The sequence below is a fragment of the Myxine glutinosa genome, unplaced genomic scaffold (assembly GCF_964187855.1).
Source record: "Myxine glutinosa unplaced genomic scaffold, kmMyxGlut1.1 SCAFFOLD_3117, whole genome shotgun sequence".
In the NCBI taxonomy this organism is placed as follows: domain Eukaryota; kingdom Metazoa; phylum Chordata; class Myxini; order Myxiniformes; family Myxinidae; genus Myxine; species Myxine glutinosa.
The window spans coordinates 927-25528 of record NW_027619210.1 but is presented as its reverse complement, the minus strand read 5'-3'; the positions used below and the strand labels follow the sequence as shown (position 1 = coordinate 25528).

Genomic DNA, 24602 nt, shown 5'->3' with positions numbered 1-24602 from the left:
TGGACGATGTGAGGAAATGAGAGGAAAGAGAAGTAAAGAAGAGAGAATGTAAATGAGTGAAAATGAGTAAGAAAAGTGTATGATGAAAAGTGTATGATGTTTGTTTGCAAGAGAGAGAGGTTGAAGCTAGCCCGGTAGCTATAGTTTGAGTGAGACAAAAAGAAAGTCCAGCAATCCTGACATGGAGGGTGTAAGATGGTTCCAGGCACCACTTTAACGCTCCTAAGTCAGAACGGTAGTACCACTCTGAGCGGTTGCCGTCTACAACCTACTACCTAAGAAACCGGTCCAACCGAATGAGTGTTTTTTTAGAGACACCATCTCCTTATTGGATGGCCGTTAGCTCCCAAAGGGAGCTTATCTGCCCTTTGACAGGTAGTGTTTTTAGTCCTGCAGGGTGTCACAGTCAACCTCCCCACTGGCAAGCCAGTGAGGGTAAAATCCGGATTTGGATCCAGATCAGGATCCGAGAATTTTTAAGTGATTCTTCATTATTGAGTTCTGTTGTTGTTCGTATGCAGCCCAGGGCTGCTTGGCTGCATCATTTTCTGGAGGAGCACCTGTGCCGCTGATGCAATGCCCGCTATTACTCATTTTGCTGACCTCGGAAGGATGACAGGCCGAGTCAAATAACCCACCTGATGTTATTTCAATGGCATGACAGGGGCTCATACTCAGGACCCTAAGATCTCAAGCCAGCCACCTAAACCATTAAGCCAACACCAGGCTACCATTGAGTGATGAGGCTAAAAACGATAGATAGCACGATATCTGAAAAAGTTGTGGATGGATTTGGATGGAACTTGGTGGACAGGTCGGGTGTGTGACAAGGCGGAATTGATTCGATATTGGTGAAGATCCAGATCTGGATACAATAATTATTTTCATTTTTCACTGATTCTTTACCATTGAGAGATGGGAACAAAATGATATATAGCACGATATTTCAAAAAGCTGTGGACGAGTTATGACAAAACTAGGTGGATTAGTTGGTTAAGGGCCAGTAACAAGCCGATTCGATTTTGGTTCAGGTCTGGATCCAGATCCGGCCTGTCAGTAGAATACAAAACGTAAACTCTTCAGCCTGGCAGAGGTATGCACTCTACGCTACTGAATGCCGTTCTAGTTTACAACTGGAAACATTCGCTGGATAATCACCAATCATCATTGCTCAACTTCATCTACAAATTAAAACTCCTAGACATTTCAAGGGAATATAACTCATATATTTATACATTCAATCGTGGTTTAAAAAAGGACTTGATTTTAGTGGAAGACTTTAGAAGCATCGACTGATTTAAAACATACGATTCTTCTGTTGAAGTATTTGGCATGAATAAAAAATTACTCCCCTTCCTCAAATCAAAAGCAAGCCAAGTCTGCTGTTATTATTACTATCGACATCATTTATTAATATCATTTATATAATTCCTATTAATAATACACATTAATAAATTGTTATTAACATCAACAGTAAATTGTTGTTGTTGTTGTTGACTTTATGTATTATTACTAGCAGGTACTCCCACCCTCCGGGCGAGAGTATCCTTCTCGGATCATCTTCGGTGGGCAATTTGTTGCGGCACAGTCTTAGAAATGCAATTTATAATTTTAGTCATTTAAAAAAATTAATTTTATTGATCTCAACATATCATACTCCACATGATAAGATAAAGGAAGATGATTTGTAATACTGGTTAACACAAAAAGTGGCACTATTTCTGCCACATGTCAATTTTGGAGTTTCAGTATGTGACATCCACATTTTCTCCATTTTAGTAAAGATTAATAAACTGTTTGCAACAATACGTTAATAAATTGGTATTTGCACATTAACAAATTGTTAACATTAACAGTAAACTGTCATTGTTATTATCTGTATTTAATATTATTCATAAATTGTTATTAATAGTACGCTGTTATCCCTCATTTTACCTCCTTCATGAATGCATCATTCTTCTTTTGTAATTGTTTCACTTCACACTGAAGTTTCTTCACCTGCAAGGACAGACAGGAGCAATCAGCAACTCATGTGTGTATCAGCATAACCATTGCCAGGTTTTTGTGTACAAATGCTTCGCACTATGACATGTTTCTCAAATAATTTATCCACCTCCTCTTCATATAATTGATGTAGTTCTTAATTATTACTAACACAAGTAGTTCTTTGCAATCATGGTTACCGTAAAATGGGGGGAATAGGGACAGCAAGGTGAATAGGGACACAAACTGAAAAAAAGTTCGGAAACTTTTTTCGCTGAAAATTGATAACCATACTGATTTGTTGATATTTGGGTTGAAAGTTAGTGTTCTCTTGTTTTTTTTAAAAGCAACTTATAGTCCCTATTAACCCCATATATGGGTTAAATAGGAATAAATAGGATTTTTATGGCTGTCCCTATTCACCCCGTTTTATGGGTGAATAGGGACAGTCACTAATACAAAAAAATAACAATCAAGAAACAATCCTGAGTTTCCAACTTATTGCTAAATTGATAGCTCAGATGGATGCACATAATATGCACCCATAATATTGTTGAAGTGCCAATGAAAGTGCCACAGTCCCACAGTGCCACAGTGCCACAGTGCCAATAAAAAAAAAAATGGGATAAAAAGTTTCTCCAAACTGTCCCTATTTCTTGATTATTATTTTTTTTGTATTAGTGACTGTCCCTATTCACCCGTAAAACGGGGTGAATAGGAACAGCCATAAAAATCCTATTTGTTCCTATTTAACCCATATATGGGGTTAATAGGGACTATAAGTTGCTTTTTTTTTTAAAAACAAGAGAACACTTTCAACCCAAATATCAACAAATCAGTATGGTTATCAATTTTCAGCGAAAAAAGTTTCTGAACTTTTTTTCAGTTTGTGTCCCTATTCACCTTGCTGTCCCTATTCACCCCATTTTACGGTACTGAAAGTTTTTTGGTTGCCTTTTCAATAGTGACAGGTTTGTGTGTAAATATGTTCATTTAGAAATAGGTTTAGGTTGCAATAACGGTGAGTATTTTTATCTTCTGCTTTAAGTAAGTTGAAGTAGTTAGCTTAATTATGTATTATTTTAATAGAATCTATATATACCCCTTTTTAATGTAAAATGAACAATTATTTTTTGAAGTATGACTTTAATGCAGGAACATGGAGACCTCAAGGAACCTTGTGGGTAACTTAGCATGCCCATCACTAATATGAGGTATAAGAATAGAATCGATGACAGGTGATATATGGAAAACAGTGACATGTTCACCCTCCACCCTACCAAACTTTCTGGTGCATTCTAATTATGATACCCTAACCCCCTCCCACCTTTCCCCTTCACCACACCCCATGTATGACATAAACAATTGCCCTTAGCATAGTATTAAACTACTAGGATATAATAATTAAGAATTGTGAATCCGTAGTAATGATGGGTGGTTAAGCTGGATTGGGAAGTTCTGAACAAGAAAACAACACAGGAAAAGGGTGTTCAACTCAATACATCTGTAATACACCAGGATTGGGCAGTTCACTCTTAATAAAAGGTTAGGTGAGGACTCAACAATTATTTGAAAAGGATCAGCAAAGACAAACTGGATAATAACAAGTTTTTATAAGCAATGATTTGTTTTAACATTAAGTGGACAGACTCATGGAACATAAGGAACACGAAGTAAAATGTTATTTTTGTTTTGTTTTTATGCAGATTCCAGTCATACCTCTTGTTGTGTATCCTTCCACAATGTTGTCTTTCTGTCGAGTTGCTCCTTTGTCGCAGACAGCTGGTAAAATAAATGTGGTTCAGACTTGCTTTAATTCATATCTACAATATTTGGTTTATTTACAAAAAAATAATTGTTCGCACACAGGTTGGCATGGATCTTTCACTCCTGGAAGTGGCTTCCTTCAATTCAGCATTCCCTCCTAAGATTGTCTCCCTCTCCACCCTTCGTGGACTCAGCCTGTCATCCTTCCGAGGTCGGCAAATTGAGTACCAGCTTGCTGAAATGAATGTGCCGGTTAGAATAGGTACACTGTATCCCTGCGTGTCGTAAGAGGCGACTCAAAGGGTTGGCGTCAGCAAGGGAATCCGGCCATAAAAACATTGCCTCAAAAAGAGAACCATGATGAATGTCATGGGGCCCGCAAGGTTAACCCACGCTCTAGCAGGGAAAATAGCCTTAAAAAAATGATTTTTTTTCCCACCCTTCATGGAAGTGCATTGAGGCTAAAGTGAAGCTTAACAAGCCCCTGAACCGGGGGCTTCTGGATTGGGTGTCATCCACCTGCATGTCCATCCATGCATCCGCAAATCATATCTCGGACATGTATGGACCAATTTTGTTTGTTCACACTTGGCATAAAGATAATACATGATGGTATACACATTGCCAATATACCCTCAACACCCCACCTCAAATGGCTGACAAGAAACTCACCAACCCTTCTCCCAACACTCTGCCTCCAGCTCACTGTACGTTATATTTATTTATTTATACATATATATATACTGTATATATATATATATACACGACCGGTCAAAAGTTTTTTTAGAACACCTCAATTTTTCCTGTTTTTATTAAAATTTACGCAGTTCAATTTCTCAATGTACTTTGAAATTAAGCATAGAACAAATAAACAATTGGAGATAAAAAAAAGAAATAATAGAATCATTTTGTTTAACAAAATGTAATTTAATTTTTTGACTCAACAAAGTAGCCACCTTTTGCAGATATAACCGCCGAACACACTCGTAGCATTCTTTCAACAATGGAAATCAAATATTGTTCGGGAAGTTCTTCCCAACACTGTTGCAGAAGTTCCCACAAATGTGTTGCACTTGTAGGTTGCTTTACTTTCACCCTTCTGTCTGGTTCATCCCAAACCAGCACGATGGGGTTTAAGTCTGGAGACTGTGCTGGCCATTCCATGATTTGAAGCCTACTGTCTTGTTCTTTTCCTCAAAAGTAGTTTTGACATAGCCTGGAGGTGTGTTTAGGGTCATTATCTTGCTGAAGACTGACCCCTGACCAACTAGGCATATACCAGAGGGTATTGCATGGCACTGCAAAATGCTGTGGTTGCCCATTTGGTTCAGGGTGCCAGTCACTCTGTGAAAGTCGCCGACTCTGGATCCAGCAAAAGAGCCCCAGACCATCACGCTTCTTCCTCCATGTTTGACAGTTGGTGTCACACACTGAGGAACCATCCTTTCGCCTACTCGATGACGTACAAAAATCCTGAGTGATGAACCAAAGATTTCAAATTTTGATTCATCGGTCCATAAGACCTTCTTCCAGTCTTCAGTAGTCCACTGGCGGTGCTTCATGGCCCAGGCAAGCCTCTTTTTCTTATTTTGCCATCTTAGCAATGGCTTTCTTACTGCCACTCGACCTGTCAAACCTGCAGCTCGAAGTCTTCTCTTCACAGTTGAAACTGAGACTTGCTTACTTCGACCAGTGTTAAGCTGTGCTTGAAGCTGTTGTCCTGTGAGCCGCCTATCACGCAAGCTGTTGACTCTCAGAAACTTGTCTTCTGATTCTGTTGTGGCTTTGGGTCTGCCAGACCTCTTTCTGTCAGAGTTTCCTCCAGTTTCCAAGTGCCTTTTGATGGTGTAGGAAACTGTACTCACTGACACCTTGGCTTTCTTTGCAATTTCTCTAAAGGAAAGACCTACACTTTTAAGGGTTATAATCGTCTGTCTGTCTTCCTTTGTTAATTGCCTTTTTCTCGCCATTATGATAGCAATATACTACTTCCTGCAGTGCAATATTGTCCAAATAATGCTTCAGAGGGTGTAATAACAGTCTGTTCCAATACTGCTTTTATACAGACAGGGGGTTTGTAATCAAGTAATCAGCAGAGGTTGGGACACCTGTTGGAATTGTTTGCATTGAAGGAGCTGGGGCTCCCACGTCGATCGGAAGAATGGACGCGACAAAAAGCTGGAATTCATCCGAGTTGCTTTAATCAAACCAAACACTCAGGCACTCTGAAAAGCCCGTTTATCGGGCAGCAATATATATACATATTATCCCGGAGCGTTTGCCCCGGAAAGGCGAGAGGGGGCGTGGCCCAGCGTCCTGGCTGCGGCCTGGCAAGTTGAGGGCGAGCCTGCCCGGGCATGCCCGGGCATGCCCGGGCGTCCCGACCGAGGCCTGGCAAGTTGAACGTGGGCCTGCCCGGGCGTCCTGGACGAGCCCGGCATGGTGATCGCTCCGCGTCCTTGATAGGTGCAAGGCGATTGTGAAAACCCAGCGGTAGCCGCTACACACGTCCCCCCAGAATCGACTTGCACCGGCAGGGTCAATTTGAGGGGGGTCCTGATGACCCGGCCGAAGCGACCCCTGGCGGGTCGTGGGAGGGGGTCCGGTGTGGTGGTGGGCGGTCGAGTGGGGGGCACCGTGGACGGGGGGCGGCCTCGCCGCGGCGGAAGGGCCACCCGTGGTGGGTGGTCGACGTCCACGTGCGCCGGCTTGAGGCGGTCCACCGCAATCCGGTCCGACCTGCCGCCGATGTCGATGACGAACGACTTGTCGTCCCGTCGAAGCACCCGGAAGGGCCCGTCGTACGGCGGCCGGGGTGGCCCCCGATGTGCGTCGTGACGCACAAAAACATACTCCGCTGTGCGAAGTGCTGGGGGGACGTAGGACTGGGGGTCACCGTGGTGGGATGTTGGCACGGGGGCAAACCGTCGGGCGGCCTCCTGGAGGTCCGAGCGCTGGTGAGCTGCGGACCAGGGACTGGTAGCGTCGGGCATGAATTCGCCCGGGACGCGTAGCGCCTGGCCATAGACAAGCTCGGCGGTGGATGCCTGGAGGTCCTCCTTGGGGGCCGTGCGGAGGCCCAAAAGGACCCACGGCAGCCGGTCGGCCCAACCGCCGTCTTGAAGGCCGGCCATGAGCGCGGCCTTCATGGAGCGGTGGAATCGCTCGCACAACCCGTTTGCTTGGGGGTGGTAGGCCGTAGTACGGTGGAGCTTGACCCCCAGGTTGCGGGCGACCGCGCCCCACAGCTCGGAGGTGAACTGTGGTCCGCGGTCTGACGAGATGTCCGCCGGTGCGCCGAAGCGGGCGACCCAGGTGGCGATGAAAGCCTGCGCCACGTCGGCGGTGGTGGTGGAGACGAGGGGAACGGCCTCCAGCCACCTGGTGGTCCTGTCCACCATGGTGAGCAGGTGTGTGAACCCCCGTGACGGGGGGAGGGGGCCCACCAGATCCACGTTGACGTGGTCGAAACGTCGTTCGGGCACGGTGAAAGGTGCCAGCGGGGCCTGGGTGTGTCGGTGGACCTTGGCCCGTTGGCAGGCCGTGCAGGTGCTGGTCCAATCGCGGACGTCCCGACGAAGGCTGTGCCAGACGAATCGCGCCGACACCAGCTTCTGGGAAGCTTTCCGGCCCGGGTGGGAAAGGCCGTGGAGGGAGGCGAAGATGCGGCGTTGCCAGGTGACGGGCACGATGGGGCGAGGCTGGCCTTGGGAGACGTCGCAGAGCAGGACAGTGTCCGCGAAGGGGATGTCGGCCAGGCGGAGGCCCGTGTCCGCCGCCCGGAGGGCTTGCACCGTGGTGTCGGTGGTTTGGTCCGCCGCCATAAGCGCAAAGTCCACGCCCAGGTGGACCGCGTTCGCGCTGGCCCGGGAAAGACAGTCGGCCACGGCATTGTTTTTGCCGGCGACGTGCCGGATGTCCGTGGTAAACTCTGACACGGCGGAGAACGAGTTTGCTCGCCTGCTCACGGAGTTCCCGGCCCTCACGCGGCCGACGTTTTCGGCCGTCGCAGTACGGCATGGGATCGAGCACCACATACCAACCACGGGCCCGCCGGTCTACGCCAGGGCCCGCCGCCTCGACCCAGCCAAGCTCGCCATGGCGAAGGCCGAATTCGACGTGTTGGAGCACCTCGGCATCGTGCGGCGCTCCGATAGCGCGTGGGCCTCGCCACTGCACATCGTGCCAAAGCCGGGGGGTGGATGGCGCCCGTGTGGCGACTACCGCCGTCTCAATGTCGCTACCACCCCCGACAGGTACCCGATCCCGCATATCCAACACTTCTCCGCCCGTCTGGCGGGACGGGTCATTTTTTCGAAAATTGATCTCACACGGGGATATCACCAGGTACCTGTCAGGGCGGCCGACGTCCCTAAAACGGCAGTCATCACGTCGGGGTCACCAATGAAGGAGCTGGGGCTCCCACGTCGATCGGAAGAATGGACGCGACAAAAAGCTGGAATTCATCCGAGTTGCTTTAATCAAACCAAACACTCAGGCACTCTGAAAAGCCCGTTTATCGGGCAGCAATATATATACATATTATCCCGGAGCGTTTGCCCCGGAAAGGCGAGAGGGGGCGTGGCCCAGCGTCCCGACCGAGGCCTGGCAAGTTGAGCGCGGGCCTGCCCGGGCGTCCTGGACGAGCCCGGCATGGTGATCGCTCCGCGTCCTTGATAGGTGCAAGGCGATTGTGAAAACCCAGCGGTAGCCGCTACAGCATCAACTTTCAAGGCTTAATTTACTTACATTGCTGCAGAACAGCTGTAAGTTGTTCACCCATTACTTGTTCCCTGAAGAAGGCCTTTTTTTTTTTTTACAATATAACTGTGCAATTTACATTATTTTCCTATTTTTGCTAACCTAAACTTTTTTTTAACCTCGAGCAGTTTACTGCTTACCATTGTACCATTTCAGGTTATTCACTGGACTTGAATTGCTTAAATTTCAATAAAAACTGTAAAAATTGAGGTGTTCAAAAACTTTTGACCGGTAGTGTACATATGCACATCATTTTATTTCACGATGCGATCAAAGATGGCTGACTGGCGGGCATTTTATTTGTACAAAACCCGATGTTGAACACGTCCTCAACCATTTCTCAGACATTAATTTATCGATCTTGTTAAAACTTGGCAAACAGATAATGAATGATAGTGTGGCGGACACGAAAGCCCACTGGCGTGGTGACATCATTCCGCGCACCAAGTGGGTGGCGGCCACGCCCTAGAGAGAGGCGTGGCCTCAAGATACACACGGGGCGCGCAGCCCGGAGCAGCTCAGTGCTGCAGTTTGAGTACTTTCAATAAAGACTCTTTTATGAACCGCGTTGTCCGCTTGCTCCTTGCGTAAGCATTAGCGCACGCAGCATCGCGCTTCATATGGTGACCTCGACGTTGGATCTGCCGTAGCGATCCTTCCGAACACGACGCCATTGCAATGGCAAACAACAACGCAATGTCGATTAAACTTCCCGAATTTTGGGAGGCCCAGGCCGAAGTCTGGTTCGTCCAGGCCGAAGCCCAATTTCAGCTTCGGCGCCTCACCGGCGACGACACGCGCTACTGCCACGTCGTCGCCTCCCTCGGGCCCGGCACGGCCGCTCGAGTTGTGTCCGTCCTTCGCCACCCACCGGACGGCCACAAGTACGAGGCACTCAAGCGGCTACTCCTAGCCACGTTCGGCCTCACGGATGACGCACGGGCCGACCGCCTCCTGGATCTCCCCGAGCTCGGCGACACGCGCCCGTCGGTCCGAATGGACCATATGCTGTCACTGTTGGGCGACGAAGCCCCCGGTTCTCTATTCCGGGTGCTTTTCCATCGCCAACTTCCAGCGCAGGTTCGCCTTGCGTTGGCCGGGACCGTGCTAACGGAACCCCGAGCATTGGCAGCCGAGGGGGACAGGTACTTCGCGGCTTCGGATACGCGGGCGAGAGTCGGTGCGGCCGTCACGGACCTCGAGGCTGATGCTGCTGATGATGCTGATCCACAGCATCAGCTTACACAGCATACGCAGCATGTTGATACGCACCTCGTGACCGCCGCCACGCCCCGCCCACCGCCGCGGCGAAAACCGCCACCGCGGGGAAAACCGCTAACTCCACGGGCCTGGCGGAGCCAGCCGCACTCCTCCAGCTCCACCACCTGGTGCTGGTTCCACGCCAAGTTCGGCCACGAGGCTCGGCAGTGTCATCCTCCATGCTCCTTCAACAGGTCGGGAAACGCCCGGGCCGGCGCTCAATAGTGGCGATGAGCGCCGGCTGTTCGAGCAGCCTGCTGTTCATAACGGACACCTTATCCGGGCGCCGTTACCTGTGCGACACGGGAGCGCAGGTGAGTGTCGTTCCCGCCGGTACGTCAGACAAGCACGCCGCGGGCGGGGGCCCCGCGCTGCTTGCCGCGAACGGGACGCCCATCCGTACGTACGGAAAATGCTGCCTCTCTCTGCGGTTCAGAGGGCAGGTTTTCCGATGGACGTTCGTCACCGCCGACGTGCCCATGGCACTGCTTGGCGCGGACTTCCTGTGCGCTAATGGGCTCCTGGTCGACGTAAAGCGCAGACGTCTTGTCCAGGCCGAGACGTTCAGCTCGCTCGCTTGTGCGCTGCCCAGCTCGTCGAGCAGCTCAACGAGCGGCTCGCCGAGCGGCTTGCCAAGCGGCTTGCCGAACGGTTCGGTTCCGGCCACGTTGATCTGTACGCTTCCGGCAGCGGACGAATTCACCCGCCTCCTCGCCGGCTTCCCGGCCCTCACGCGGCCCACCTTCTCGGTGGGGGCCGTCAAGCACGGGGTGGCCCATCACATCCCCACCGTCGGGCCACCGGTCTACGCCCGGGCACACCGCCTCGAGCCGACGAAGCTGGCGGTGGCAAAAGCGGCGTTCGCTACCCTGGAGCGACTCAGCATCGTTCGGCGCTCGGAGAGTGCTTGGGCGTCGCCGCTGCACATCGTGCCGAAGCCCGGCGGGGGATGGCGACCGTGCGGGGACTATCGCCGTCTCAATGACACCACCACTCCCGACCGCTACCCCGTCCCCCACATTCAGGACTTTTCCGCCCGTTTGGCGGGCATGTCCTTCTTCTCGAAGGTGGACCTCATACACGGCTACCATCAGGTCCCCGTCAGGCCGGAGGACATCCCGAAGACGGCGGTCATCACGCCATTCGGACTCTTCGAGTTCCTGCGGATGCCCTTCGGTCTGAAGAATGCGGCTCAGGCGTTCCAGCGACTGATGGACAGCGTCCTGCGCGACTTGGATTTTGTCTACGTCTACCTGGACGACATCCTCGTCGCCAGCGCGTCCCGCGAAGAGCACCTACGCCACCTCCGCACGCTCTTCGAACGCCTGGGCCAGCATGGCCTGATTGTGAACCCCGCAAAGTGCCGGTTCGGCGTCGCCGTAATCGATTTTCTGGGGCACCGTGTCACCAGGCACGGGGCCGTCCCCCTGCCGGCCAAGGTGGAGGCGGTGAAGGGGTTTCCGCGCCCCCGCACGATCAGAGGGCTGTAGGGGTTCCTGGGCATGGTGAACTTTTACCATCGGTTCCTGCCCCGTATCGCCCAGCTCCTGCGCCCCCTGCACGAAGCTCTCCGAGGTAAGCCGGGCAAAGGCGACGTTACCTGGACCGAGCAGATGGACACGGCGTTCACGGGCGCGAAGCTCGCCTTGGCTAATGCCACCATGCTCGCGCACCCGGCGCCCGATGCACCGATCGCCCTCACCACCGACGCCTCGGACTACGCGGTGGGCGCCGTGCACGAGCAATGGGTGCGTGGAGCTTGGCAACCGCTGGCGTTCTTTAGCCGACAGCTTCGCCCGCCCGAACGCCGTTACAGTACCTTCGACCGCGATTTGCTCGGGCTTCACTTGGCGGTCAGGCACTTCCGCCATCTGCTCGAGGGCCGTGCGTTCACGGCCTTCGTCGACCACAAGCCGCTGATCTTCGCGATGGGCAAGGTCACCGAGCCGTGGTCGGCCCGGCAGCAGCGTCACCTCTCGGCCGTGTCCGAGTACACGACGGACATCCGGCACGTCGCGGGGAAGGACAACCCGGTGGCGGATTGCCTTTCCCGGGCCGTCGCCCACGCAGTCCACCTCGGCATCGACTATGCCCGGATGGCAGCGGACCAGGCCGCTGACCCCGACGTCCAGGCCTTGCGGACCGCCGTCACGGGCCTCCGCGTCACCGAGGTGCCGTTCGACGGTGCGGGCGTGGCCCTCTTGTGCGACGTCTCCCTCGGGTGGCCTCGCCCCATCGTGCCCGCGGGCTGGCAGCGCCAGGTGTTTGACGCCATCCACGGCCTGTCCCACCCGGGCGTGAGGGCCTCCCAAAGGTTGATCGCCGACAGGTTCGTCTGGCATGGCCTCCGGAAGGCCGTCCGCGGCTGGGCCAGGATGTGCCTCGCGTGCCAGCGCGCCAAGGTGCACCGGCACACCCAGGCCCCGTTGGCCCCGTTCACGGTGCCGGAACGCCGGTTTGATCACGTCCACTTGGACCTGGTGGGACCTCTGCCCCCCTCGCGGGGTTTCACCCACGTCCTCACCATGGTGGACCGCACCACCCGGTGGCCGTGCCCTTGGCGTCGACGACGGCAGCGGACGTCGCGCAGGCTTTCATCGCCACCTTGGTCGCCCGGTTCGGCGCCCCTTCAGACATCTCGTCCGACCGCGGCCCCCAGTTCACCTCGGAGCTCTGGGGGGCGGTCGCACAGGGGCTCGGGGTCCGGCTGCACCGAACCACAGCCTACCACCCCCAGGCTAACGGCCTGTGTGAGCGATTTCACCGCTCATTGAAGTCCGCGCTCCGGGCCACCCTCCGCGACGGCGGCTGGGTCGACAGACTCCCCTGGGTCCTGCTGGGCCTCCGGACGGCGCCCAAGGAGGACCTGCGCGCATCCGCGGCGGAGTTGGTCTTCGGGCAACCGCTGCGGGTGCCGGGCGAGTTCCTCCCCGACTCCACGGCACCATGGTCCGCGGCACAGCAGCGCTCCGCTCTGCAAGAGACCGCCCAGAGGTTCGCCCCGGTGCCAACGGCATGCCACGGGCACCCACCGACGCACGTCGCCCCGGAGCTTCGCACCACGGAGTACATCTTCGTCCGCCACGATGCCCACCGGACACCACTGCGGCCCCCGTACGACGGGCCTTTCCACGTGCTGGAGACCGGGGCGAAGCACTTCACCCTGGACATCGGCGGTACTCCTGACCGCGTTTCTGTAGACCGCCTCAAGCCGGCCCACCTCGACGTGGACCATCCACCGCCAGTGGCCCGACCCCCGCGTCAGGGCCGCCCCCCTGCGGGCGGACCCCCGGCACCGCCCAGCCCCGCCGCCACGCCGCCCCCCGGTCCTGCACCCATCACAGGGGCAGCCAGAGGCATCCCACCTGGCATCCCTGCACCCCGGACGCCACCGATCGCCAGGGGGCGCTTCGGCCGGGTCATCCGTTTGCCCCGCAAACTGGCCCTCCAGGTGCGCGGGAATTCTGGGGGGGCGCGTGTGGCGGACACGAAAGCCCACTGGCGTGGTGACATCATTCCGCGCACCAAGTGGGTGGCGGCCACGCCCTAGAGAGAGGCGTGGCCTCAAGATATACACGGGGCGTGCAGCCCGGAGCAGCTCAGTTCTGCAGTTTGAGTACTTTCAATAAAGACTCTTTTATGAACCGCGTTGTCCGCTTGCTCGTTGCGTAAGCATTAGCGCGCGCAGCATCGCGCTTCAATAGCTTACATATGCACGTCATATTTTTTTCAAGATCAGATCCAAGATGGCTGACTGGCGGCCATTTCGTTAGTTAAACGTGTCCCCAACCATTTCTCAGACATGCATGGTCTGATATTGTTCAACCTTGGCACAAGCACAGTACATGATAGCATACACATGCACTTCACTTTATTTTGCAATCTGATCAAAGACCATTTTGTGCTGTCTTTTTCTCCTTGTTTTAAGTAAATCATCCCAAATCATCTAGAAACCAGCATTATCCCAGTAATAAAATAAATGGAAGAGCAAAATGTACAAGGATAGTGAAATGCAGGGGCAGAGAACAGACATAGGGCATATTTTCAGGAAAGTTAAATTACCTTTTAATTAGTACAAGGGCTGATGGGATGAACAGTTCTGTCGTGGCCATACACAAGGATACATTCAGAGCATGATAACCATTTAAAAGGTAGCACAATAAGAGTCAAACTTACCTTTTTCTCAACAATCTGCAGTTGCTTTTGCTTGCTCTGTTCACATTCAGCTTTCTCCTGAAACGTACAAGCTCGATTGTATGTTTGTTTACAAGCACATAAGACATCTCATGAAGTGGAAACTCATCAATTAAAATCGGTGCACGTGAGCTATGAAAGGAAGCATGAAGGAAATAAACAATATATATATATGCTGAATGGAAACGCATTTTTTCTCATGAGGGTTAAAAGACGGTATTAACAACGAACTGCAAGGCATATTGTAAGACTTGTACATACAATAAATCAATTATGTGCGATAAAATAATAATACACATTAAAGCTTGTTGTTGTATACATGGCTCAGTTCTTCTTCTCTCTTTTCATTTTTGTTCTGAAACTCCATTCTGTAAGGCATGTGTAAGGAAATGAGGCAAATATCCATTGGCATTTGCTCTGAATGATATGCTGCCGTCAGAGCTTGGAAATCATGTTGGCAAATAAAAATTACATTCAGTTTTAGAATGCAATGAACTTTTCCATCCTCACATTTTTTGCTCCAATGTTACTTTCATTTTCTCCACATCTTCCAGAGCTGCCGCTTCATTGTACTTTGATTCCTAGGGAAAGAAACAATGGGTAGAACTTCTCCACTGTAATTGAAAAGCCTTACCATTTAGCTATAATAATGTATCTAATAGTAGCAAGACCTTTCACATCATGAAACATTAACAAAGTTCTTGCGAGTATTCTGATAGTTGATACATCACATAATGGCACAATATCCATACAGAGAACGAGATAAATCATAATTATAGTTCATCCCAATTGGAGCGACATTCTTAGATGTTGGGCTCAGCACATTTATAGCCCACGGATTGCAGTTGTGTTGGTCAAAAGTTTTAGGATAGCCGAGGTGTATGCACACTTGCCTCTGTGCTGTCTAGCCTGGGTTTGAATCCCCCCGCCCTGCCCCCCGAGATATAAATTGTCACGCTGGTGTTGCGCATCAATATATGTGCCATCCATTGGATGGACGTTAAACTCTGTGGGTGTCCTGCCTGCAAGCATAAGTCAATGGATATTAAGGATTCCACGGTAGCGGAACAGTAGGCAAGAAATCACAGGCACACTTCAGAAATTCTAAATTCCTGCTCTAACCAAACGAAGGTTGCTTCAGTGGCATCGCCATGCCCCAGGAAGAACTGAAGCAAACCAGCAGCTATGTACTGCATATGAACAAACGGAGTTATATGTACTTTTGCAGAGATCATGTGACACACCTTCACATGGTCAATATAATTTGCATCTCTAGCACAGAGAACTATCAAACCCAAATATGGTAAAAAAAGGACAAATAAATGAGTCAGGCAGTGTGCATGGCCCTTCTGAAAATGACAATAAACAAGCTATAAACAAATCTACAAGCATTATGGGAAAAAAAAATCGCACCCAAGTCTGAAGGAAGTGGTTCAGTTTGGCATTTTTAATATGAAATAGGCAAAGCTTAGAAATAAACGAAACCCTGTAGAATTACCCTTTAGAACCCACTAGAATTACACTTTAGAACCCACTAAAATTATCATTTGGAACCCATTAGAATTACCCTTTACATTCCTTTAGAATTAAACATGGTGGGTTAGAAAGGTTCTTCTTCATTTTTGACGGACGGATGGAAGGACTTAGCCAAATATTGAAGCAGCTTCACCACTTAAAAACACCAACAGATTGCACACGTGACTGACATAACTAAAGATTTGTTTACCTCCAAGAGATGTTCAATTTTTTGGACCTGGTTGTGTGCCAGGTCAATCTGCTCATTCAGTTCATCCTTCTCTAGCTGTGAGTGAGCACATTGTTCACTCAGTGTCTTTGCCTTTTCCCTGTAAAATAACAATTGAGGCTGAAATTGAGAATAAAACTTCCTCTTAAATCCAATCATACCATTTATCTACAATGAGAGGAAATGCACTGCTGTATTGCATTGCATATCCAAGTCATTCCAGTTTTTAAGTCTCTTATTACTGACAACTCGTTTGATCTACAGTGTCTTCAGAAAGTATTCACACCCATTGACTTTTTCGCATTTTTGTTGTATTACAGCCTGAATTAAAAATGCATTGAATTTAAATTTCTTGTCACCTATCTACATGTAATACCACACAATTACAAAGTGAAAACATGTTTTTAGAAATTGTTACAAATTTAATGAAAATGAAACACAGAAATACCTAATTTAAATAAGTATTCAGCCCACTTCAATAAATTCAGTACTTCGTAGAAGCGCCTTTGGCAGTGATTACAGCTTAGAGTCTTCTTAGGTATATCTATATCAGCTTTGCCCATCTGGATTTGGGGAGTTTCTCTCATTCTTCCTTGCTCTGTCAAGTTGGATGGGGAGCATCAGTGAACAGCAATCTTCAAGCCTTTCCACAGATTATCAATGTGATTCAAGTCTGGGCTTTGGCTGGGCCACTCAAGGACTTTCATATGCTTGTTCTGAAACCATTCCAGTGTTGCTTTGCCTGTATGATTGGGGTCATTGTCCTGTTGGAACCTAAATCTTTGCCAGTCTAAAATCTTTTGCACTCTGAAGCAGGTTCTCCTCATGGATTTGCCAGCAGTTGGCTCTATTCATTGTTCCCTCTATCCTTACAAGTCTCCCAGTCTCTGCTGCTGAAAACCATCCCGATAGCATGATGCTGCAACCACCATGCTTCACAGCAGGGATGGTGTTAGATGGGTGATTAGCTGTGCTCAGTTTCCGCCAGACATAGTGCTTTGCATTTGGCCAGAGTTCAATTTTTGTCTCATCAGCCAACAGAATATTTTGCCTCATGCTCTTTCACGTGCCTTTTTGAAAACTTCAGTAATGCTGTCATGTGCCTTTTTCTCAGGAGTGGCTTCTGTCTGACCACTCTCCCATAAAGCCTAGATTTGTGTAGTACTGCAAAGACTGTTGCCCTTCTGGTAGATTTTCCCATCTCAGCCAAGGAATTCTGTAGTTCTGTCAGAGTGGTCATTGAGTTCTTGGTCACCTCCTTGACCAAGGTTCTTCTTGCCCAGTTGCTCAGTTTGGTCGGATGGACAGCTCCAGGAAGAGTCTGGATAGTTTCATATTCTCTCCATTTACTAATGATGGAGCCCACTGTGCTCTTGGGAATTTTCTACACTCTAGAAATTGTTTTATACCCTTCCCCACATCAAGGCCTCCTCACAATTATATCTCAAAGTTCTATGGACAGTTCCTTGGACTTTATGGTAGAGTTTTTTGCTATGACATGAAATGTCAATCGTGGGACCTCATATAGAAAGGTGTGTTTCTTTCCAAATCATGTCCAATCAATTAAATTGGCCACAGGTGCACTCCAATCAAATTGCAGAGACATCTCAAGGATACACAACACACAACAACATGCATTTTAAGGCCATGTTCCCTGCTAGAGCGGGGGTTAGCCTTGCGGTCCCCATGACAATCTTCTCCATTTTGCCCTATTTTCTGCATCTCTCCTTGTTAACCCCCTTGCCCGCATTTCTTCTTCCACCATCTTTAGCCAAGTCTTTCTCGGTCTTCCCCGTCCTCTACTTCCTTCTACATTAACTTCCATCACTCTTCTCAACCAGTCACTTTCATCCTTCCTCAATACATGACCAAACCATCTCAACCTGTTCCTCTTCACAGCATCAATCACAGGCAATATTCCCATCATCTTTCGCAATTCATCATTTGTCTTCTTCTCTCTCAACGATACTCCGCACATCCATCGAACCATTCGCATTTCCACCCTTTCCAGCCTTCGTTGCTGCTCTACGTTCATTACCCATGTCTCGCTCCCATAAATCATAACACTTCTCACACATGCAGCATACACCTTTCCCTTCAGCTTCAGCGACACTCTCCTCCTCATCAGCACGCCACTCAGTTCCCGAAACTTCTTCCATGCACATCTCACTCGAGCAACCGTTGCCGAGTCTGATCCACCTTCTCCATTCAGCATGTCTCCGAGGTAGCAAAATGTTTTCACACCTTCCAGCTTCACGCCGTCTCCAAGATCCAACTCAACATTTCCTCCATCTGCAGCTCCCTCTGTGCACACCTTACATTTGAATGTAGCTGCCACACTGGTTAATGACCCTCTCAGACCACTACATTTTTGATGAACCCACTCAGCACACATTGTACATTGAATGGAGTTCACCCCGACACCCTTCCTACACACAGCACACGGCCAATTCCCAGTTCTTTCCACCTCACCACATGCTTTACCACTTGCCATCACCTTTGTCTTTCCGATATTCACCTTCAGACCTTTTGTCTCCATACATTCCTTCCACTTGTTCATCTTTTCCTTCAGTCCATCCATACTTTCTGCAATCAACACCAGATCATCTGCATACAACAACTCCCACGGTAAACCCTCCTTTACGGTCTGAGCCAGCACCTCCATCACAGCTACAAATAGTCGTGGACTTAGTACCGACCCCTGATGCACTCCCACCTTCACCTCAAACTCACCACTCAAGGTGAAGGATGATCTCAAGATGACATCTCAAGGATGATCAAACGAAATTGGATACTCCTGAGCTCAATTTGGAGTGTCATTAGCAAAGACATTTCAGAATACTTATTGACTCGACATTTAAACTTTTAATTTTTAATCAATTTGCAAAAGAATTCTGAAAAAAATTCCATTTTGACATTATGGGGTATTATGTGGAGATCAGTGACAAAAAAATCTCAATTTAATCCATTTTAAATTCAGGCTGTAACACAACAAAATGTGAAAAAGTCAAGGGTTGTGAATACTTTCTGAAAGAACTGTAAATCCTGTTTAATCAGTGATGTACCTTTTCATACTGAAAGCAACTTAACATAGCCTTAAACTTAATGAAAATAAGACACCATTTCTGGACATACCAGAAAATTTCAATTCACATGGTCTCTCTGCACTGACAGTCCATATCTTTGTGAAAGGAAATCATAACTTCCTACAACATCTGGCTGGCTTCCACAGTTCATTTTTACCTGCGCCACCAAAGGTGGATGGAGGTTATGTTTTCACACCTGTCTGTCTGTCTGTTTGTTTGTCCATTTGTTTGTGAATAAAATATCTCAAAAAGTTGTGGACGGATTCGGACAAAATTTGGCAGAGATGTAGCGTATGTGACAAGAACGAAATTATTAGATTTTGGTGAAGATCCGGATTCGGATCCGGCTACTGGAATTTTAAAAGTTTTTCTTCACCATTGGGTGAAGGATATCTCAGGTGAAGGAAGGGCCAAAAACGATACATATAAGGATATCTCAAAAAGTTGTGGACAGATTTGGACGAAACTTGGTGGAGAGGTTGGGTGTCTGACAAGGAAGAATCGATTCTATTTTGGCGATCTGAATATGGATTCGGATACGAGAATTATTTAATATTTAAGTGATTCTTCACCATTTGGAGAGAGGGCCAAAAACGATACATAGCGGGATATCTCAAAAACGTTATGGATGGATTTGGACGAAACTTGTTGGACAGGTTGTGTGTATGACAAGGAAGAATCGATTCAATTTTGGTAAAGATCCAGATCCGAATCCAGAGAGTAGAATTTTAAAGGGATTCTTCATCATTGAGTGATATGGCCAACCAGGCAGAGGAATGCTCTCTACTGAGTGCCGTTCTAGTTAGTCATGTTATTATTTATGGCATTTTCTCTTTCACAATGTTTCCTTCTAGTTGGATGCAATCAATGCTATCAACGTGACCGGTTAATCCCCTCTCTCGCTCTCCCTCTCCCTCTCTATCTCTCTCCCTTTCTTTGATGCTTGACTATTTATCTGTGAGCTACTTTTTTTGGCTGTTTTCCCATGCCCATTCATTCATCCCAAGTATAATATTTCCCTGCACAACAGCTTGTCTGACTCGTGATCAGACAGACTATACAAAGCAGTTAGGAAATACTTAATAACAAAAATGTCCTTGAAACAAAGGAAGAAATGACTTTATAAGGGATAACGTTCACAGCCGGTTTGGGTATTGGCAAACCAGCAGCAATTTACTGCTCCTAACAAGCATATTGATCGAAGGAGAACATTATCACACGATTAGTTGCACAAATTATATGTCATGTTGTACCTTTCAGCATCAAGTTTGGTTAATAAAGATGTCATTTCTTTTCTTGCTGAATCTCTATTGGCAATACATTCCTGCAGCTTTTCCCATAAACACTGCTTCTTGGCCTGAAATCAATCACCGACATTATAAAAGTCACAATCTGGTCCACAAATTGCTCTTCATAGCGAATTGTCACACCATGTTTTATTTCATGTCACCTATACTATAAAGCCTGAATGGGCTTGTGTTTGTTTGTCAAATTCTACAGTTTTGTGTCGATCTCCAATAAACATAGCATGCATATTCAGAGACCACTTGAGGTGGAAGGGGTGTCATAGGGTGGTCGGCATCGCTTGACCCTGGGGATGTTCATAACAAAGTTTTAAACTGCCATTGAAAATCATGACGGTGCAACGTGCAGCAACAGAACGGGCTCCAATTACCAAAAATATTAAACAACAATTTTGAATGGATGAAAGGTGTTGATAAAGTGCTGAAAGACAAAGCCGAAAGAAAGACAAACTTCTCATATCCTTGATTGTTTCATTCTTCCAAGGTACAAAGTATAAAGGCAAAGTTTTCAAGAGATGGTAAACAAGTGTTTTGGTTCACCAAATCGGTCTAATTTGGTGAATCCTTTTTGAGAACAGTTACATCATGACAACACACACAACATGCATTTTAAAGGCCATTTTCCCTGCTAGAGCGGGGGTTAGCCTTGCGGTCCCCATGACAATCTTCTCCATTTTGCCCTATTTTCTGCATCTCTCCTTGTTAACCCCCTTGCCCGCATTTCTTCTTCCACCATCTTTAGCCAAGTCTTTTTCGGTCTTCCCCGTCCTCTGCTTCCTTCTACATTCATTTCCATCACTCTTCTCAACCAGTCACTTTCATCCTTCCTCAACACATGACCAAACCATCTCAACCTGTTCCTCTTCACAGCATCAATCACAGGCTCTATTCCCATCATCTTTCGCAATTAATCATTTGTCTTCCTCTCTCTCAACGATACTCCACACATCCACCGAACCATTCGCATTTCCACCCTTTCCAACCTTCGTTGCTGCTCTACGTTTATTACCCATGTCTCGCTCCCATAAATCATAACACTTCTCACACATGCAGCATACACCTTTCCCTTCAGCTTCAACGACACTCCCCTCATCATCAGCACGCCACCCAGTTCCCGAAACTTCTTCCATGCACATCTCACTCGAGCAACCGTTGCCGAGTCTGATCCACCTTCTCCATTCAGCATGTCTCCGAGGTAGCAAAATGTTTTCACACCTTCCAGCTTCACGCCATCTCCAAGATCCAACTCAACATTTCCTCCATCTGCAGCTCCCTCTGTGCACACCTTACATTTGAATGTAGCTGCCACACTGGTTAATGACCCTCTCAGACCACTACATTTTTGATGAACCCACTCAGCGCACATTGTACATTGAATGGAGTTCACTCCGACACCCTTCCTACACACAGCACAGGGCCACTTCCCAGTTCTTTCCACCTCACCACATGCTTTACCACTTGCCATCACCTTCGTCTTTCCGATATTCACCTTCAGACCTTTTGTCTCCATACATTCCTTCCACGTGGTCATCTTTTCCTTCAGTCCATCCATACTTTCCGCAATCAACACCAGATCATCTGCATACAACAACTCCCACGGTAAACCCTCCTTTACGTTCTGAGCCAGCACCTCCATCACAGCTACAAATAGTAATGGACTTAGTACCGACCCCTGATGCACTCCCACCTTCACCTCAAACTCACCACTGTTCCCGTCCTTCGTCCTTACAGCTGTGCGCGCTCTTTTGTACATTGCCATCACTACTCTGATCAACCATTCCTCCACTCCTAACTTCCTCAATGCCCATGTCAATAATTTGTGTGGTACCCTATCGAATGCTTTCTCCAGATCAACAAACCCAAGAAACAACTTCTTCCTCTTCTCCATGTACTTCTCCTGCAACTGCCTCACAATGAAAAGCGCGTCTGTCGTTCCTCTTCCTGGCATGAATCCAAACTGCATTTCGTCGATCTTCACTTTCTTCCTTATCCTCCTCTCCAACACCCTTTCCAATACCTTCATTCCATGCTCCAATAACTTTATCGCTCGGTACGAGCCACACTCCAGAGGGTCACCTTTCCCCTTGTATAGAGGGACGAGGGTACTCAGTTCCCAATCCACTGGAATGCGGCCTTCTTTCACCACCAGATTACATCATGTTATTACACCAGATTACAGTTACATCATGAAATAGAGTTTAATATGTGTATGCCTCTTCACTATCTCATCCGACTTCATCCCTATTTGCAATGTGGCATCGAGGAACGAATACATTTGCTAGTATTTGAAAAAAAACAGTTCAATGTGATTCATGCATTTCCACACATAAATCAGACAATGTCACTATTATCGATTAGCTTAAAGGATCACAACATTTATGTTAATTGTAATTTTGCGTCCTTGCACAGGAACATAAACGCACAAGAAAACCTGTCAACAACGATTGCTTTGTGAAACCTGAATGGGTTTTACACTTTTACAGTCATGTATAATGTTTCAGGCCTTTATCCGATGTCTTCTCAACCTCTTCTCCCTTTACTTTCTACTACAATCACACGTATCCTACATGCCTTTATCTCCCACTTATAATCCTTTTCTTCATCTATCCCCCCATTTACTCACCAAACTCTCCCCTTTCCCTCCCACACGAATACAGTATTATATATAAATAACCCCAAGTCAGAAAAGCAACTTTCTCATCCATCGATAATAATAAATGTCAGTGTGTGTGTGTGTGTGTGTGTGTGTGTGTGTGTGTGTGTGTGTGTGTGTGTGTCCTCCACAACTCCAAAACCATGAAACGTGGATATGCTGTGTCAGGCGGCAGAAGATCATATAAAGCTCATTCGGAGTAACTTTTTCAACACCCAAACGATTGATGTGACGAGAAAGGCGTGAGAACTTGACGATCACAGTTGCTGTCAATGGTGTCGGAGACAACTATGGAGACAACTATCGCTTGGCGAAGGAAGTGAAGGAGAAATGGTTCACACATTGTCTCATGTAACTCGCCAGGCACCAATTTATTGTCGTACATTTTCTTAACTCTCAGGAAATAGGCCCATTTCACCCCTGGTCAAAAATCCCAGAGAAACCAATCGAGACCAGTCGGACATTTCTATAAATCTCTATTGGAAATCAAGGTTTCTATTGGTTTGCACAGGAACCAGTAGAGTTTTCAGTAAAAACCCAACCAGATTCGGTTGAAACCACGAGAAACCATTAGAGTTAACTGGTCTGATACAAAATAAACCAACAGGAACCTTTACGTTCAACTGGTCCTGAAGAAACCATGAGAGTTAAGTGATTATTAGAGTCCATTTACTTTCATTCTCTCACTGTTTTTTCCAGTCTTGTTTTCACCCCATACTTACTCGAACATCTTACCCTTTGTTTAGTCTTAATTAAAAAACAAACAAAAAAATTATATATATATATATATATATATATATATATATATATATATATATATATACAGACTTGGCATTTAATATGGAATATTTTTTTGTGGGGGTGAACTTACTTTTCAAGATGACTTAGAACCAAAAGTTCATTGGAATTATGTTGAAATTATTCCAGATTTTGTTAATGTGACCTTTAAAAGAAACAAAAACCACATTTGACATTTCGAAGCAAATAGATTGATCCTTGAAAGTGATGTAAACTGATATCGAACTCAATTCACGGACAGTACTGTGTTAAACTTCTGTACGTTTTCCAGAAGTATCTCTTTATTTTGCACATTAGCCAAATTCTTTTTTAACAAAAACAAAAGTTAAATTATGACTGGGATTACGGACAGTAAAATTACAGTTCAGTACTTCGTGTAACCCCCACGAGCATTCAGGAGAGCACGTACACGTCGAGGCATGCTGTTCACGAGTTTTCCACTAATACAGAACGCAACAACCCTTATATACCCGATTGTGAAGCCAATCGTCAAATGTACCTGTCCTTACATTTTGTCACGCCACCTGTGATATAATCCTGTTATTGACTTCTTGCTGCGAAAGACAATCAGTGACATGGTTCTTTCAACAAAGACATCACCAAAGGGTAAAATAAACTCCCCAGATTGATATACTGAGTTCAGAAAGTAAACCCAAGTCAAGAAAAAAAAAAAATTCCATATTAAATGCCAAGTCTGTATATACTAGCAGAAGTACCCGGCATTGCCGGGCGGGGGAGGGGAGGGAAGGGGGAAGGGGAGGGGAGAGGAACAGGGGGGAGGGGAGGAAAGGAGAGGGGGGGAGGGGAGAGGGAGGGGGGAGGGGAGGGGGAGGGGGGTGGGGAAGGGGTAGGACAGAAAGGAAGGGGTAGGGGGGGAAAGGGAGGAGCATGGGGGAAAGGGAGGGGGAGGGGGATGGGGAAGGGGTAGGGCAGAAAGGAAGGGGTAGGGTGAAGGGAGGGGCATGGGGGCAAGGGAGGGGGAGGGGTGGGGGAGAGGAGGGGAGGGGGGAGGGGGAGAGGAGGGGAGGGGGGAAGGGGAGAGGGTAGGGTGG

The 24602-nt window shown here is 48.0% G+C and overlaps 1 protein-coding gene across 1 annotated transcript; it reads right to left on the bottom strand.

Annotated features, from left to right (window-relative positions):
• Positions 1-1918: 1918 nt before the first annotated feature.
• On the bottom strand, positions 1919-20147 carry LOC144889365 (uncharacterized). Its single transcript, XM_078769563.1, has 7 exons — positions 20049-20147; positions 15692-15809; positions 14476-14546; positions 14285-14333; positions 13948-14004; positions 3703-3765; positions 1919-1998 (listed from the first exon to the last, which is right to left on the bottom strand). Exons 1-7 carry the CDS (start codon positions 20081-20083, stop codon positions 1927-1929), a joined length of 465 nt encoding a protein of 154 aa, XP_078625689.1. The 5' UTR covers positions 20084-20147; the 3' UTR covers positions 1919-1926.
• Between the last annotated feature and the right edge of the window lie 4455 nt (positions 20148-24602).